Raw genomic sequence first — 12,762 nt, 5'->3', positions numbered from 1 at the left:
CCTCCCTTTGTGCCCTCGGCTGATGTTTTCCTACCCCTCTGTAGGTTTTGTTAGCTGGTGTTTTCCATTTCTTCATGATTTCAGCTTGCATACTGACCTGCCTCTCTTCACAGGGCCAGGGTGGAGGAAGCTTAGGGTGGAGGGTGGGGCTGGGGGCACAGACGGAGGGTAGAAGTCTGTGGAGTTCAGGCAGAGGGTGAGAAGATTGTTCAGGAGGTAGACAGGGTGAGGGTGGGATGGAGGATCTGTGGAAGGCGAGGGGTGGGGCCGGGACATAGCTTCCGTCTGCTCTTGGGTTCTGCTTGCCCTCTAATCCGTTCCTTCTGGTCTGCATGGCTCTTCAGCCACAGTGGGGACCGTCAGACCATTGACAAGACAGATGGACAGACACCAGACCCTCATCACCTCAATCACTCTTTCCCCAGTGTCCTGGACCTCAATGCCTTCGAGAGGCAGAACAAGGCAGAGGGGCTGGGCATGGTGAACGAGGATGGAACTGGTGAGACCTTCTTCTGGGTCCTCCTCTCCCTGGGACATCACCTTCCTCAGGATCCCCCTCTCCATCCGCTGCCACTGCCCAGCCCACAGCCTTGGTCCTCCAAGACAACCCCCTTCCCAAGAGTTCCTCCGGGCTCCCCCAGGGTTGTGATCCCCAGTCCTGAGGACCCCCCTCCATCCCTCCAGGGTCTCCCTTCCCATGGGATCCGCCCCTGGGTGTCATTCTGTCTGGTGTTACCTCTCCCATCACCTCGTGGACCTGCCCTCCACGTGCCCCAAGTCTCACTCTGGTTGCTGTTCATTAATGCCCCTAATCCGTTTAATCAAGTCTTCTCTTTGCTGTGTTTTGACGTGTCTAACTTTCCACCCTGACTCTGCCTCCTGCCTCTCTTGGGTTCTCTCTCTCTCTCTCTCTCTCTCTCTCTCTCTCTCTCTCTCTCTCTCTCTCTCTCTCTCTCTCATTCATGTTCCCTCTCTCCCGCTCTCCTTGCCCTGGCTTTCTCCTTACTCCTCTTCCTTGCTAACCCACTCCCTCCTGTCTCATTATGGCCATCTCTTTCTCTCTGTGCTCGTATCTCTGTGTGTCGGTGTCTTTGTCCCCAACTGTGTCACTGTACTTCTGTCTGTCTCTGTCTCTTTTACCTCTTTTCTCCCGCTTCCTCCTCCCATCCTGTTGGCTGTCCCAGTCATCAATCGCCAAAACGGTAATTCCCCAGCCATCCATTGCTGTGCTGCGCCCACCCTTCTCCTTCTAACCCCCATGCCCCCTGGGGCTGAGGATCTGGGACACTCAGGGTCAGGGTGGTGGACTCTCCAGTGAATCCTGTGGAGAAGGTTGAGATCCCCAAGTTCAGAGGCCAATGACATTATGAACAAATCTTTTATCTAACATAAGCCTCAGTTTCCCCGTATATAACATATAAGTTAGAAGAGAAACAAAGTCTCTTTTCAGCTGGATATTTTGGGGCATCCTGACCCAGATTCCCAGTCCAGGGCGGGACAAGCCCTCCCCCATACCCGACCCCACCCTCTCTGCGCTGTGCGTCCCGAACCCAGACGGTGGTCAGCGTTTGCAGAGGCAACCACTCTGGTGCTGCGCGTGCCCTGTGCGCCTGCTCTGATTGGCCCATTCCCAACCCCCATTCCCTAGTTCTTATAGCCCACATGATTGGTTTCTTTCAGATGACTATTCTGATTGGACCATGCTGATCCACCTCCCTCTGCTTCTCTTGGGTTGGCTGCTTTTGAGGCTTTGGGGCCAGTTGATTGGCTTTCAATCCCAGTCTCCCCCAGCCCAGATCTCCCCTGCTTAGAGCCTTGTGTGCAAATGACCCCAGCCCCTATAATCCATTAACCCCTGCAGCCTGGAGTGGGGCTTAGGGTTATACCAGCTGCTCAGTGTCTGCTGGGTCACTCCCGGATGTCACACGCGTGGTGACATTGGAGGGACACTGATGTATAAAGACACTTGAGGCCCCAGCTTCCGACACAGGGCTCCTCGGGCCTCCATCTACGATCTCACTGGTGTCTTGGGTGTTGGTGGCCCTCAGAGTGTCTTTGAAGTAGTGGCTGCTCCTCCCAGCACCCCATCGTGCATGTGCGTGCAGTGTGCATGGGTTGTGTGCATGTGTGTGCTGTGTCCTGGCACATCTGACTCTTCCTGGGCTCCGCCCCTTTCCTCCCACCCAGGAGAGAAGGTCATGGCGGATGATGAATTCACACAGGACTTGTTCCGCTTCCTGCAGCTGCTCTGCGAGGGGCACAACAATGGTGAGGAAGACAGGGTGGAAAGGACACTGAGACACCGGGTCTTCCAAAAGTTGCCTGAGCTGATCTCCTGACCCCCTTCTCCCCTCGCCGGTGATGAGCTCCCTAGCCATGCTGGCCCTGTCCAACCTCAGTCTCTCTACCTTCCTCTGCTCTCAAAAGTGCAGTGTGTGAGCGTCAGGGGTTCAAGGTCACCTTAGTTACGTGGCTAGCCTGAGCTACATGAGATCCTGTCCCAAAGAAACAAACAACAGTAAGAAATTTGTCTTGAGTTCAGAAACTTCCAGAATCAAACCACTTAGCTTCACTTTCGCTTCCTCTGGCCAGTCCAACTCCCCACAGGCAATCTGCCAGAATCCAGTTTGGCCAGAAGTCAATTTACCCAAATGGGCAATTCGTCACACTCCGTTTTCCCACGGGCATTTGGCAGCCCTCACCGCGGGCTGGATTCCAGTACTCAGCGTCCACAGATGGACTCATTGCTTAGTGTTTAAAAATGAGTCTGTCTGATTTATTCACTTGTGTATCACAGAAAACGTTCCCCCAGAAGATATCCAGGTTCCTCCTTAACAGAAGCAGGAGTTCTCACAAGCTCTGCCCTTCACTGTGCCAATTTAACAAGATCCAGGGTGACGAAGCCCATTAATTAAACACGGTGCTGATGGAAAAATAGAACTCCATGCGGTTCTGACAGCTTATGCTGAAGGAACAGTTAAGCTGGGCATGGTGGCAAAGGCCTATGATCTCAGGGCTCAAGCCACCTGGCAGGAGGCCGAGGAGTTCAGAGCTGCCTCGGCTGCACAGTGAGACTTTATCTCCAAAACCAGACAGAGAGCAGCCTAAACAACCTTCCCCACAAGGCCATTTCCCATTACACACGTGTGTCACAGTCATGTGTATGATGGTCACAAGGCATAGGAAACTTTAGGCTATGCAGAGGGTGTGTGTGTGTCTGTCTGTCTGTCGATTTATGTGACTGTGTGTCTATCTGTGTGTGTATGTGGATCTATGTGACTGTATGTGTGTGGCTGTGTGGTGTGTGTCTGTATGTGTGTGACTGTGTGATGTGTGTCTGTACGTGTGTTGCTGTGTGATGTGTGTGCCTGTGTGATGTGTGTCTGTACATATGTGACTGTGTGATGTGTGTCTGTACGTGTGTGGCTGTGTGATGTGTGTGGCTGTGTGATGTGTGTCTGTACGTGTGTGACTGTGGTGTGTGTCTGTACGTGTGTGACTGTGTGATGTGTGTGACTGTGATGTGTCTCTGTACATGTGTGACTGTGTGATGTGTCTGTACATGTGTGTCTGTGTGGTATGTGTCTGTATGTGTGTGTCTGTGTGATGTGTGTCTGTACATGTGTGACTGTGTGATGTGTGTCTGTACTTGTGTGACTGTGTGATGTGTGTCTGTACGTGTGTGACTGTGATGTGTGTGGCTGTGTGATGTGTGTATGTGTGTGACTGTGATGTGTGTGACTGTGTGATGTGTGGCTGTATGTGTGTGGCTGTGTGGTATGTGTCTGTACGTGTGTGTCTGTACGTGTGTGGCTGTGTGATGTGTGGCTGTACATGTGTGGCTGTGTGATGTGTGTCTGTACTTGTGTGACTGTGTGATGTGTGTATGTGTGTGACTGTGATGTGTGTGACTGTGTGATGTGTGTCTGTACGTGTGTGACTGTGATGTGTGTGGCTGTGTGATGTGTGTCTGTACGTGTGTGGCTGTGTGGTATGTGTCTGTACGTGTGTGTCTGTACGTGTGTGACTGTGTGATGTGTGTCTGTACGTGTGTGGCTGTGTGGTATGTGTCTGTACGTGTGTGTCTGTACGTGTGTGACTGTGTGATGTGTGTGACTGTGATGTATGTGGTTGTGTGATGTGTGTATGTGTGTGACTGTGATGTGTGTGGCTGTGTGATGTGTGTCTGTAAGTGTGTGACTGTGTGACGTGTGTGGCTGTGTGATGTGTGTCTGTACGTGTGTGGCTGTGTGGTATGTGTCTGTACGTGTGTGTCGACTGTGTGACTGTGTGTCTGTCTGTGGTACATCAGGTGTCTTCCTCCTGTCACTCTCGCCTTACAGTCTTTAAACAGGGTTTCTCACTGAACAACAGGCACCCCCACCCCCACCCCTTTATCATGTAGACTGAGTGGCCAGGAAGCACTTGGGATCTGCCAGTCTTTCCAACTACATACTAAATTCAAGACTAGCCTGGGCTACATGAGAGCCTGTCCCAAAACATAATAAACAAACAAACAAACAAACAAATGCCAAATACAACAAAAGAGGAAGAACAAGAAGAAACAAATGGAGGACTGAATCTCCATTTTCCCAGTAAATATTTGTTCAGACTTCAATTAAAAAACAAACGGAAGCTGGGCATGGTGACTCAAAATTTAATGCCAACACTTGGGAGGCGGAAGCAGGTGAATTTCTGAGTCTCAGGCCAGCCTGGTCTACAGAGTGAGTTCCAGGCAGCCAGGGCTACACAAAGAAACTTTGTCTCAAAAAAGAAAAAAAATAGGTAAAAATACTTAAAGTTGAGTGTGATGCTTACACAGTTGTAACTCTGGTACTTGGGAGTCTGAGGTAAGAGGATTTGAGTCTAGCCTAGGGCACCTCTTTAAACCCTGTCTCGTGGAAACAAAAAGAGAGGGACTGGTTAGTGGGCTCAGTGCGTAAAGGGGCTTGCTGCCAAGCTTGATGACCCGAGCTGGTTCTTGGGACGCATGTGGTAGATGGAAAGAGTTGACTTCTGACCTCATTAGCATCTAGCACATTCAAGTCTCCCCCTTCCCTCAGCAATAAACTAATGACAAACAAATTAGACAGGGTTTCACTCTGCAGCCTTAAATGGCTAGAACTGACCCTGTACATTAGGTTAGCTTCAAACTTGTAGCAATCCATCTGCTTCTGTCTCCCCAACGTTGGGATTAATGGCAGGAACCATCATGCCCATCGTCAAATAAATGGAAAATAATGTATACAGGTATCTTGCCTACAAATATGAACACCACATGCATGCAGTGTGTGAGGAGACCAGAAGAGGGCGCCAGATCATCTGGGACTGGAGTTACAGATGTGAGCCACTATGTGGATGCTGGAAAATGAAGCAAGGTCCTCTGGCCTTAACCACAGAACTGTCTCTCCACGCCCATACATTAAGTTTTAAAATTTGAACAAAAAAATGAAGAAAGGAGAAGGGGGAGGCTGAATCCCTAGCTGCATTTGCTGCATGGAGGCCCTCAACAATGTCTTTAGATAAATATATAAATGACACCCCATTCCTGTGGGATGCACATACTTCAGACTTAGAAAGCCAATTATACAACTTGAGGCACCCAGTAGTCACGAAAGTTTTGTAAATGAATAGATGCCATTTGTCTCCCCAGAGGCAAGACACTCACTGAATGAGTGGATGTTTCCTTTCCTTAGATTTCCAGAACTACCTACGGACACAGACCGGGAATACGACCACCATCAACATCATCATCTGTACAGTGGACTATCTCCTGCGGCTGCAGGTGAGGGAGGGAGGCCAGCCTCGTGCGACCTGAGCCAGGTGCCGGTGGGACGGCGGGAGACTCCAGTATCCATCCCTCCTGCCTTTCGGCCCCACAGGAATCCATCAGTGACTTCTACTGGTACTACTCGGGCAAGGATGTCATCGACGAGCAGGGCAAGAGGAACTTCTCCAAAGCCATGTCTGTAGCTAAGCAAGTGTTCAACAGCCTCACTGAGTACATCCAGGTAGGGCCAGGACTCGGGAACCTGCGGAGGCAGAGCTGCTCGCATCCAGCCCCACCCCCACCCCCAACCCACGCTGGGGCTTCATGCCATCTTCTGTCCTCAGGGACCCTGCACTGGAAACCAGCAGAGTCTGGCGCACAGCCGCCTCTGGGATGCCGTGGTGGGGTTTCTGCACGTGTTTGCCCACATGATGATGAAGCTGGCTCAGGTTTGAGTTCTGTTATCGGCCGCCCTTATTGTCCCATGACACACGGGTCGGTTCCAGACAAGCTCACCGCTCCATGGCCAAACCCCATTCTGGGTTGGTCCTCTGCATGCGTCTTCCTCTACCTCCACCAATCGGCTCATTTCCCACCTACACTTCCATTGGTTTGATTCGGATCCCCGCCCCTACTGTCCAGAACTCTCTTATGACTGGTTGGGATTATTTTCTCGCTGATGAGGTCATCCCGGATTCTTCCAGTTTAGGGGATGGTATGGGACCGTGCTTCTAGATTAGGGCCTGGGGTTGAAGGACTGTTCCTTCTTTACCCTGCCTGCGGCAGATGACTCCGGTGCCGAGTACCCATGATGTAAGGATCCTGTCGCACCCCTGCTCCCAGAATACTTGTGCTCTCCTTTTCCCCACCGCCTTGCTCCTCTGCGGCTCGTGAACGCCTCGTACACCGTCTAGCCATTTGTGTGCTTCTGCTTGGCCGACTTAGTCAAGGCTTCCGTGTACAGCTGGGCGAGTCTCTGCACTGCTTGAGCTAAGGACAGGCAACCACGGATCACTAGACATCCTAACCACAAATACATTGGTGTAGTACAATAACAATCCGGCAGGTGGCAGTCAAGAATTCTGTATAATTTTCCACCAACCAGTGTCTGGAGGAAGGAGATCCTCTCCTAGTTTGATGCCGCCTAACTTTGAAAGGAGTTGAAATGAGAATTCAGTTTCTCAGTTAGAATTGAACATGTAATGTTGGTGTAATCTTAAAATACTGGTGGAAATGAACCTCCAAGTACTACTGTGATAATTTATAAGTCACAGTCCAGGGGCAGGTTACAAGAGATATTCAGTACAAAGAGCTGGAGGCATGGCTCAGTGGTAAAGTCCCTGCCTAGAATCCCCCAGTGAGGGGCTGAGATGTGGCTCAGTGGTAGAGCCCCTGCCTAGAATCCCCCAGTGAGGGGCTGGGGTGTGGCTCAGTGGTAGAGCCCCTGCCTAGAATCCCCCAGTGAGAGGGGCTAAGGGTGTCCCTCAGAGGTGGGGCCCCTGCCTAGAGTTAGGGGCTGAGAAAATGGTGCACAGACTTTCCTTCACCTACTAACAGCTCCAGGCTATGAAACAGTTTTCCTAGTACTTCTAAATGAAAGACCCAAGGTTCTCTGACCGAGGTCTTGGACCTTGTGCTTATTATTGACCCATGATCTCAGCCTGAGGAAAGAAGTTTCTGGGATGTATTCATTTCTAAAGCCTGGATGCGAAGTCAGCTCTGGGCTCTGGCAGGATTATAGCTCACCCCTCAGCTGTGGCAGCTAAGACAGACTCACGGGAAGGCACAAAGCCTGAGCCCGATTAACTTTTTTTTTTTTTTTTTTTTTTGGGTTTTTCGAGACAGGGTTTCTCTGTGGTTTTGGAGCCTGTCCTGGAACTAGCTCTTGTAGACCAGGCTGGTCTCGAACTCACAGAGATCCGCCTGCCTCTGCCTCCCGAGTGCTGGGATTAAAGGTGTGCGCTACCACCGCCCGGCTGAGCCCGATTAATTTAAGAGATATTAGATCCTCGTATGTTGGGAGCCTGGATTTAGAACAGGAAACTTTGTAACTGTGGGATGTCTTAGGGCTAGAATGAGCAACTCTGAGAACCAGCATGGGACAAAGGAACCTCACAGCTCCTGTGTGAGCCCAGTGAAGTTACATCCCATGGGTCGCAAATGGCACTTAGGTGTGGCTGAAAATAATACAGATGCCACAATGGAGACTTTCGCGGAGGTGTCTGTGAGCCTCCCATTGGACTCTGTGGCAGGGTGGTGCACTGGCTTCTTGTTTCCCCAAAATGGCATACCAAAAAGTGCATGGCTGTCCACCGCGCCAGCAGCCCTTCCTCTTGAACGTCCTCGTGTCCATCGTAATCAGGTCAACAAGGCCAAGCCCCCAGAGGCCAGGCACCATGCTGGAATCTCATCCTTTTAAGATCTGAGCATCCGTCCACAGTATTTATCCCGGTCTGTCCGTCCCACTCCGGCTCCCGGCTTCCTTGTCCGCCAGCACCACGCCCCCCCACGCACTCCCCCACTCCCCCGCCTACCAAGACCACCCCACAATCTTGTCTCTCTGTCTTTCCTCTGCTTCCGAGGAACATGTTTGGACGCGGGTCCCCTCGGAGGTAAGAAGGAGAAAGAGGGGATCATAGGCCCTGCTGGATAGGTGAGGGAACCCCAAACTGTTGTCAGTAGGGCGGCTTCGGCAGAGACCGGCCTCTCACAGCCCCGTGTTCGCCCTCTAGGACTCCAGCCAGATAGAGCTGCTGAAGGAGCTGCTGGACCTCCAGAAGGACATGGTGGTGATGCTGCTGTCCCTCCTGGAAGGTAAGCCCCCAGAGGTGCGCTAGGGGGCAGTACAGAGCTTCAGGCAAACCCGAGAATGATGCTTGAGACTCTAGAGACCCTGACTGTGTACCACATCTGACATTATGCTAGAGCCAATGGTGATGAAGAGGTTGCTGTAACAAGGCCAGCAAACATCTCCTGAGTTCTGTGTACGAGCCAGGCCCTGACTCGATGGATGTTAATTTATTGATTCCACAGAGAACTTTTAATGAGATGAGTTGCCTGGATACCTTATTTATGAACTTAATATTTATTTACTAAATATAGCAATATAATGCATAAATAATTACTAAATGTATCAGTTTTTGCTGCATAACGAATATGCACCAAATTAGCAACTTGAAACAATACCCTTTATTTAATAAAATAATAATAACAATTTAAGCCTGTGCCACATGGTGAGGCCAGGTCAACTTGTCCTAACATCAAGACCCTATCTCAAAAACAAGCAAACAAACAAAACAAAAACAAGGGCTGGGGAGATGGCTCGGTGATTAAGAGCACTGGCTGCTCTTCCAAATAACCTGGGTTCAGTTCCCATAACCCACATGGCCGCTTACAAGTGTCTTTAATTCCAGTTCCAGAGGCTCCAATGCCCTCTTCTGGCCTCTGAGGGCACTGCACGCATGTGGTGTACAAAACATACATGCAAAGCCGGGCGATGGTGGCGCACACCTTTAATCCCAGCACTCGGGAGGCAGAGGCAGGCGGATCTCTGTGAGTTCGAGACCAGCCTGGTCTACAAGAGCTAGTTCCAGGACAGGCTCCAAAGCCACAGAGAAACCCTGTCTCGAAAAACCAAAAAAAAAAAAAAAAAAAAAAGAAAGAAAGAAAGAAAGAAAGAAAGAAAGAAAATACATGCAGGCAAGACACCATCCACAATAACAATAACAATGACAACAATGATAATTCATAATCATCATAATAAATCTGGGTATAGCGGCACATAACAGTGAACAGGAGGCTGAGGCAGGAAGATCAAGAGTTTAGCACCTTTCTCAACTGCATAGACTTTGAGATCAACCTGGTCTACATGGGCTTCAGCAGCTCAAAAACCACAAAACAAAACACTTTCAAGTCTCTCTCTCTCTCTCTCTCTCTCTCTCTCTCTGTCTGTCTGTCTGTCTGTCTGTCTCTCTCTCTCTCTCTCTCTCTCTCTCATCCCAGGGCTTTATATATATCAAGCTAGTGTCCTATCAAAAATCTATTCCCAGGCCCTCATCCTTTCATGAGGATACACAGCACTCCATTGTGAGGTATAGGGTAGAATCGTTCAATTACATCCCTATTGATGGTTTTTTCTCCATGGTGCTGGGGCGAGAACCCAGGGCCTTACCCATGCTGGGTACACACTCTGCCTCAGAACTGTGCTGCAGGCCTCGAGTGTTCTTGCTTTTAGTTTTGAGATAGTCCCACTCTGTAGCCCAGGCTAGGCGAGAACTCATGACAATCCTCCTGCCCCAGCTTCACAAGGGCTGACGTTATTGGCATGTGCCTCCATAGCCAGCCGCACTGGTACAGAGGTTTTAGACATGTGAGCTCTGAGGTCACAAGGCTGTGGGTGCAGATACTCTCTGGCCCTTTACAGTTATATACTCTTAGTGGGCTAGTTTCTCCGCACCTGTGAGACCATATGGTGACATTTCCCTTACTGGGTTCTCGTGAGATTTTACTGGGGCAACTCTTGGCACAGCCTCTGGCATGGGGTCCCCACTGCCAATCTGTGTCACCATTGCCCTCACTGGTGATCTTTCCAGCCAGAGAGGGCATGGACAAATTATCAAAAGAGGATAACCATGGCACCACCAAAGTTCCCAGATGGCTCTCTTTCCGGAGGAAGCCAGGAAGTGCCCACTTACTTGATGGGTACCAGGGGCCCGTGGGTGGCTCTTGAGCTGGAAAGAGCAAGCAGAGGGTCCAAAGCAGACGCACTGACCATACTGACCTGGGGCTCCTGCAGGAAACGTGGTCAACGGCATGATCGCACGGCAGATGGTGGACATGCTCGTGGAGTCCTCATCCAACGTGGAGATGATCCTCAAGTTTTTCGACATGTTTCTGAAGCTCAAGGACATCGTGGGCTCCGAAGCCTTCCAGGACTATGTCACAGACCCCCGTGGCCTCATCTCCAAGAAGGACTTCCAGAAGGTGGGTGCTGGCCGGCAGGATGCTGAGCGCAGGATCCAGGCAGGGTTGCTGAGTCTGGCGGGCTGACTTGGGTCTGTAACATGGTGATGATCTGTGGCTAGAGGTTTTATGCCTGTGATCCCATGACTTGGGAGACTGAGGCGGGAAGACCATGAGTTTGAGACCTGAGCTTGCGACTGTCTTTAGGATAAAATGCCTGAGTCCTCACACCTATGAGAACCATTATTACTACATAAAGCATTATTTACCCCAGCACTCAGGAGACAGAGGCAGGAGGATTTCTGTGAGTTCCAGGACAGCCAGGGCTACAGAGGGGGAAAAAAAAAAACCTGTCTTGAAAAACCTAAATAAATCAATAAATCAATAATCCCTGATTTGTAAACGGTCCTAGCAGTGACCTCTTTTCTGTCAGCTTTTCCATTTCTAGGACAAAATGCCTGAGACGAAACATTTATAAACTCAAAGACGAGAAGGTTTCTTTTTCCTCAGCGAAAGTCACTTTCCCGTGCACTCTTTCAGCAAGGAATCCTGAGGGAAAAGGTTTCTCTTGGCTCGCACTTTTCAGACCGTGGTCCCTAGCCCCCCTTCACTCTGGCAAGGCAGACCTGGTGAGGAAGGCTGGCAGAATAAGACAGCCCACCTCGTGGTGGCCAGAACCAGAGAGAGAGAGAAGGGGCCAGAGTCCCTACTACAGCCTTCACGGGCACGCCCCCAAAGTTATAACTCCTCCCATCAGGCCCCACATCCTAATGTGTCCTGACCATCTGGGGAGCAGACCTGTAGAACGTGTGATTTGGGGGACACTCAAGAAGACAACTGTAGTGGGGCATGGTGGCACACACTCTAATCCCAGCACTCAGGAGGCAGAGGCAGGCAGATCTCTGAGTTGGAGGTCGGCCTGGTCTGTAGAGCGAGTTCCAGGACAGCCTAGGCCACAGAGAAACTCTGTCTCGAAAAGCCAAAACAAAACAAAACAAAATTTCTATGAACTTTTAAACAATACTAACCAAACAAGAATACGTTTATTCATCTTGTAAAGAATTCAGAACTTGTATCTAGGGCTGAAATCACTTTTTTAAGTTTCATTTTATTGATTGTCATTATTGTGGGGGTAGGGGCGTGTGCCGTGGTGTGCAGGCAGAGGTCAGAGGACAGGTGTCAGTCTTTCCTTCCACCGTGAGTCTCATCAGGTTTGCGCTGGCAATGGCTTCTATCCATGGAACCACCTCATTCGGTTCCCATCTCAGCCCGACTCTCATCCCACCTCTGAAGGCCGCCGGCAGACAGAGGTGTTCAGGTTCCCTTTCTGCATTTCACCCTCGTGCAGACCTAAGCTACTGAGGAACCACAGAACATGGGAGTGAGTGTGTGGGCTCTCTGCCGCTGAGCTAAGAGAGGGCCCTGTGTGGTTCCCCTAAGGCTGGGTACGACGAATCTTCTGGCATGAAACTTATGTCAGGATAGACTTCCAGCAACTTGGTGGGAAACTACTTAAAAAAAAAATATGGCGTATTGCTCTAGAGATGTGTCTCAAAGTGCGGGGCTTGGCTGTCAAACATGGAGCCTTGTATATGACCCCCAACCCCATAGAAAGGGGAGAGGGAGGGCTGGAGAGATGGCTCAGAGGTTAAGAGGCTGTTCTTCCAGAGGTCCTGAGTTCAATTCCCAGCAACCACATGGTGGCTCACAACCATCTGTAATGAGGTCTGGTGCCCTCCTCTGGCATGCGGGCATATATCGAGGCAGAATGTTGTATATATAATAAATAAATAAATCTTTAAAAAAAAGGGGGGGGGGAAGGGACCCTCTTTCAGGTAGTGTGTGTGTGTGTGTGTGTGTGTGTGTTCAGGACTATTCCCCAGCCCCCACTTTTACTACGTTTTCCAGCTTTGAGACAGGGGCTCCTGTGTTGCCCAGGCTATCCTTGAAGAGGTGCTCTTCCTTCTTTGACCTCTGGACGCCCTTGTGCTACCAGCCTTGGCCTAAGACACCGTGTTCAGCTAAGATTC

The 12,762-nt window shown here is 50.4% G+C and overlaps 1 protein-coding gene across 3 annotated transcripts in view; it reads left to right on the top strand.

Moving 5' to 3' along the window:
* Positions 1-12,762, top strand: part of Ryr1 (ryanodine receptor 1) — a 126,507-nt gene that overhangs the window by 85,033 nt on the left and 28,712 nt on the right. For all 3 annotated transcript variants that reach the window (XM_057761336.1, XM_057761335.1, XM_057761334.1), the window contains 8 exons: positions 426-499; positions 1,185-1,202; positions 2,188-2,268; positions 5,697-5,785; positions 5,883-6,011; positions 6,115-6,219; positions 8,503-8,584; positions 10,566-10,753. In XM_057761336.1, the coding sequence (XP_057617319.1) occupies positions 426-499; positions 1,185-1,202; positions 2,188-2,268; positions 5,697-5,785; positions 5,883-6,011; positions 6,115-6,219; positions 8,503-8,584; positions 10,566-10,753 (766 nt within the window). The remainder of the gene's footprint in view (positions 1-425; positions 500-1,184; positions 1,203-2,187; positions 2,269-5,696; positions 5,786-5,882; positions 6,012-6,114; positions 6,220-8,502; positions 8,585-10,565; positions 10,754-12,762) is intronic.

Source organism: Chionomys nivalis, chromosome 2 (assembly GCF_950005125.1).
Source record: "Chionomys nivalis chromosome 2, mChiNiv1.1, whole genome shotgun sequence".
Taxonomy (NCBI): Eukaryota; Metazoa; Chordata; class Mammalia; order Rodentia; family Cricetidae; genus Chionomys; species Chionomys nivalis.
Note: the sequence above shows the minus strand (reverse complement) of the source record. Positions and strands in the feature narration are given on the sequence as shown.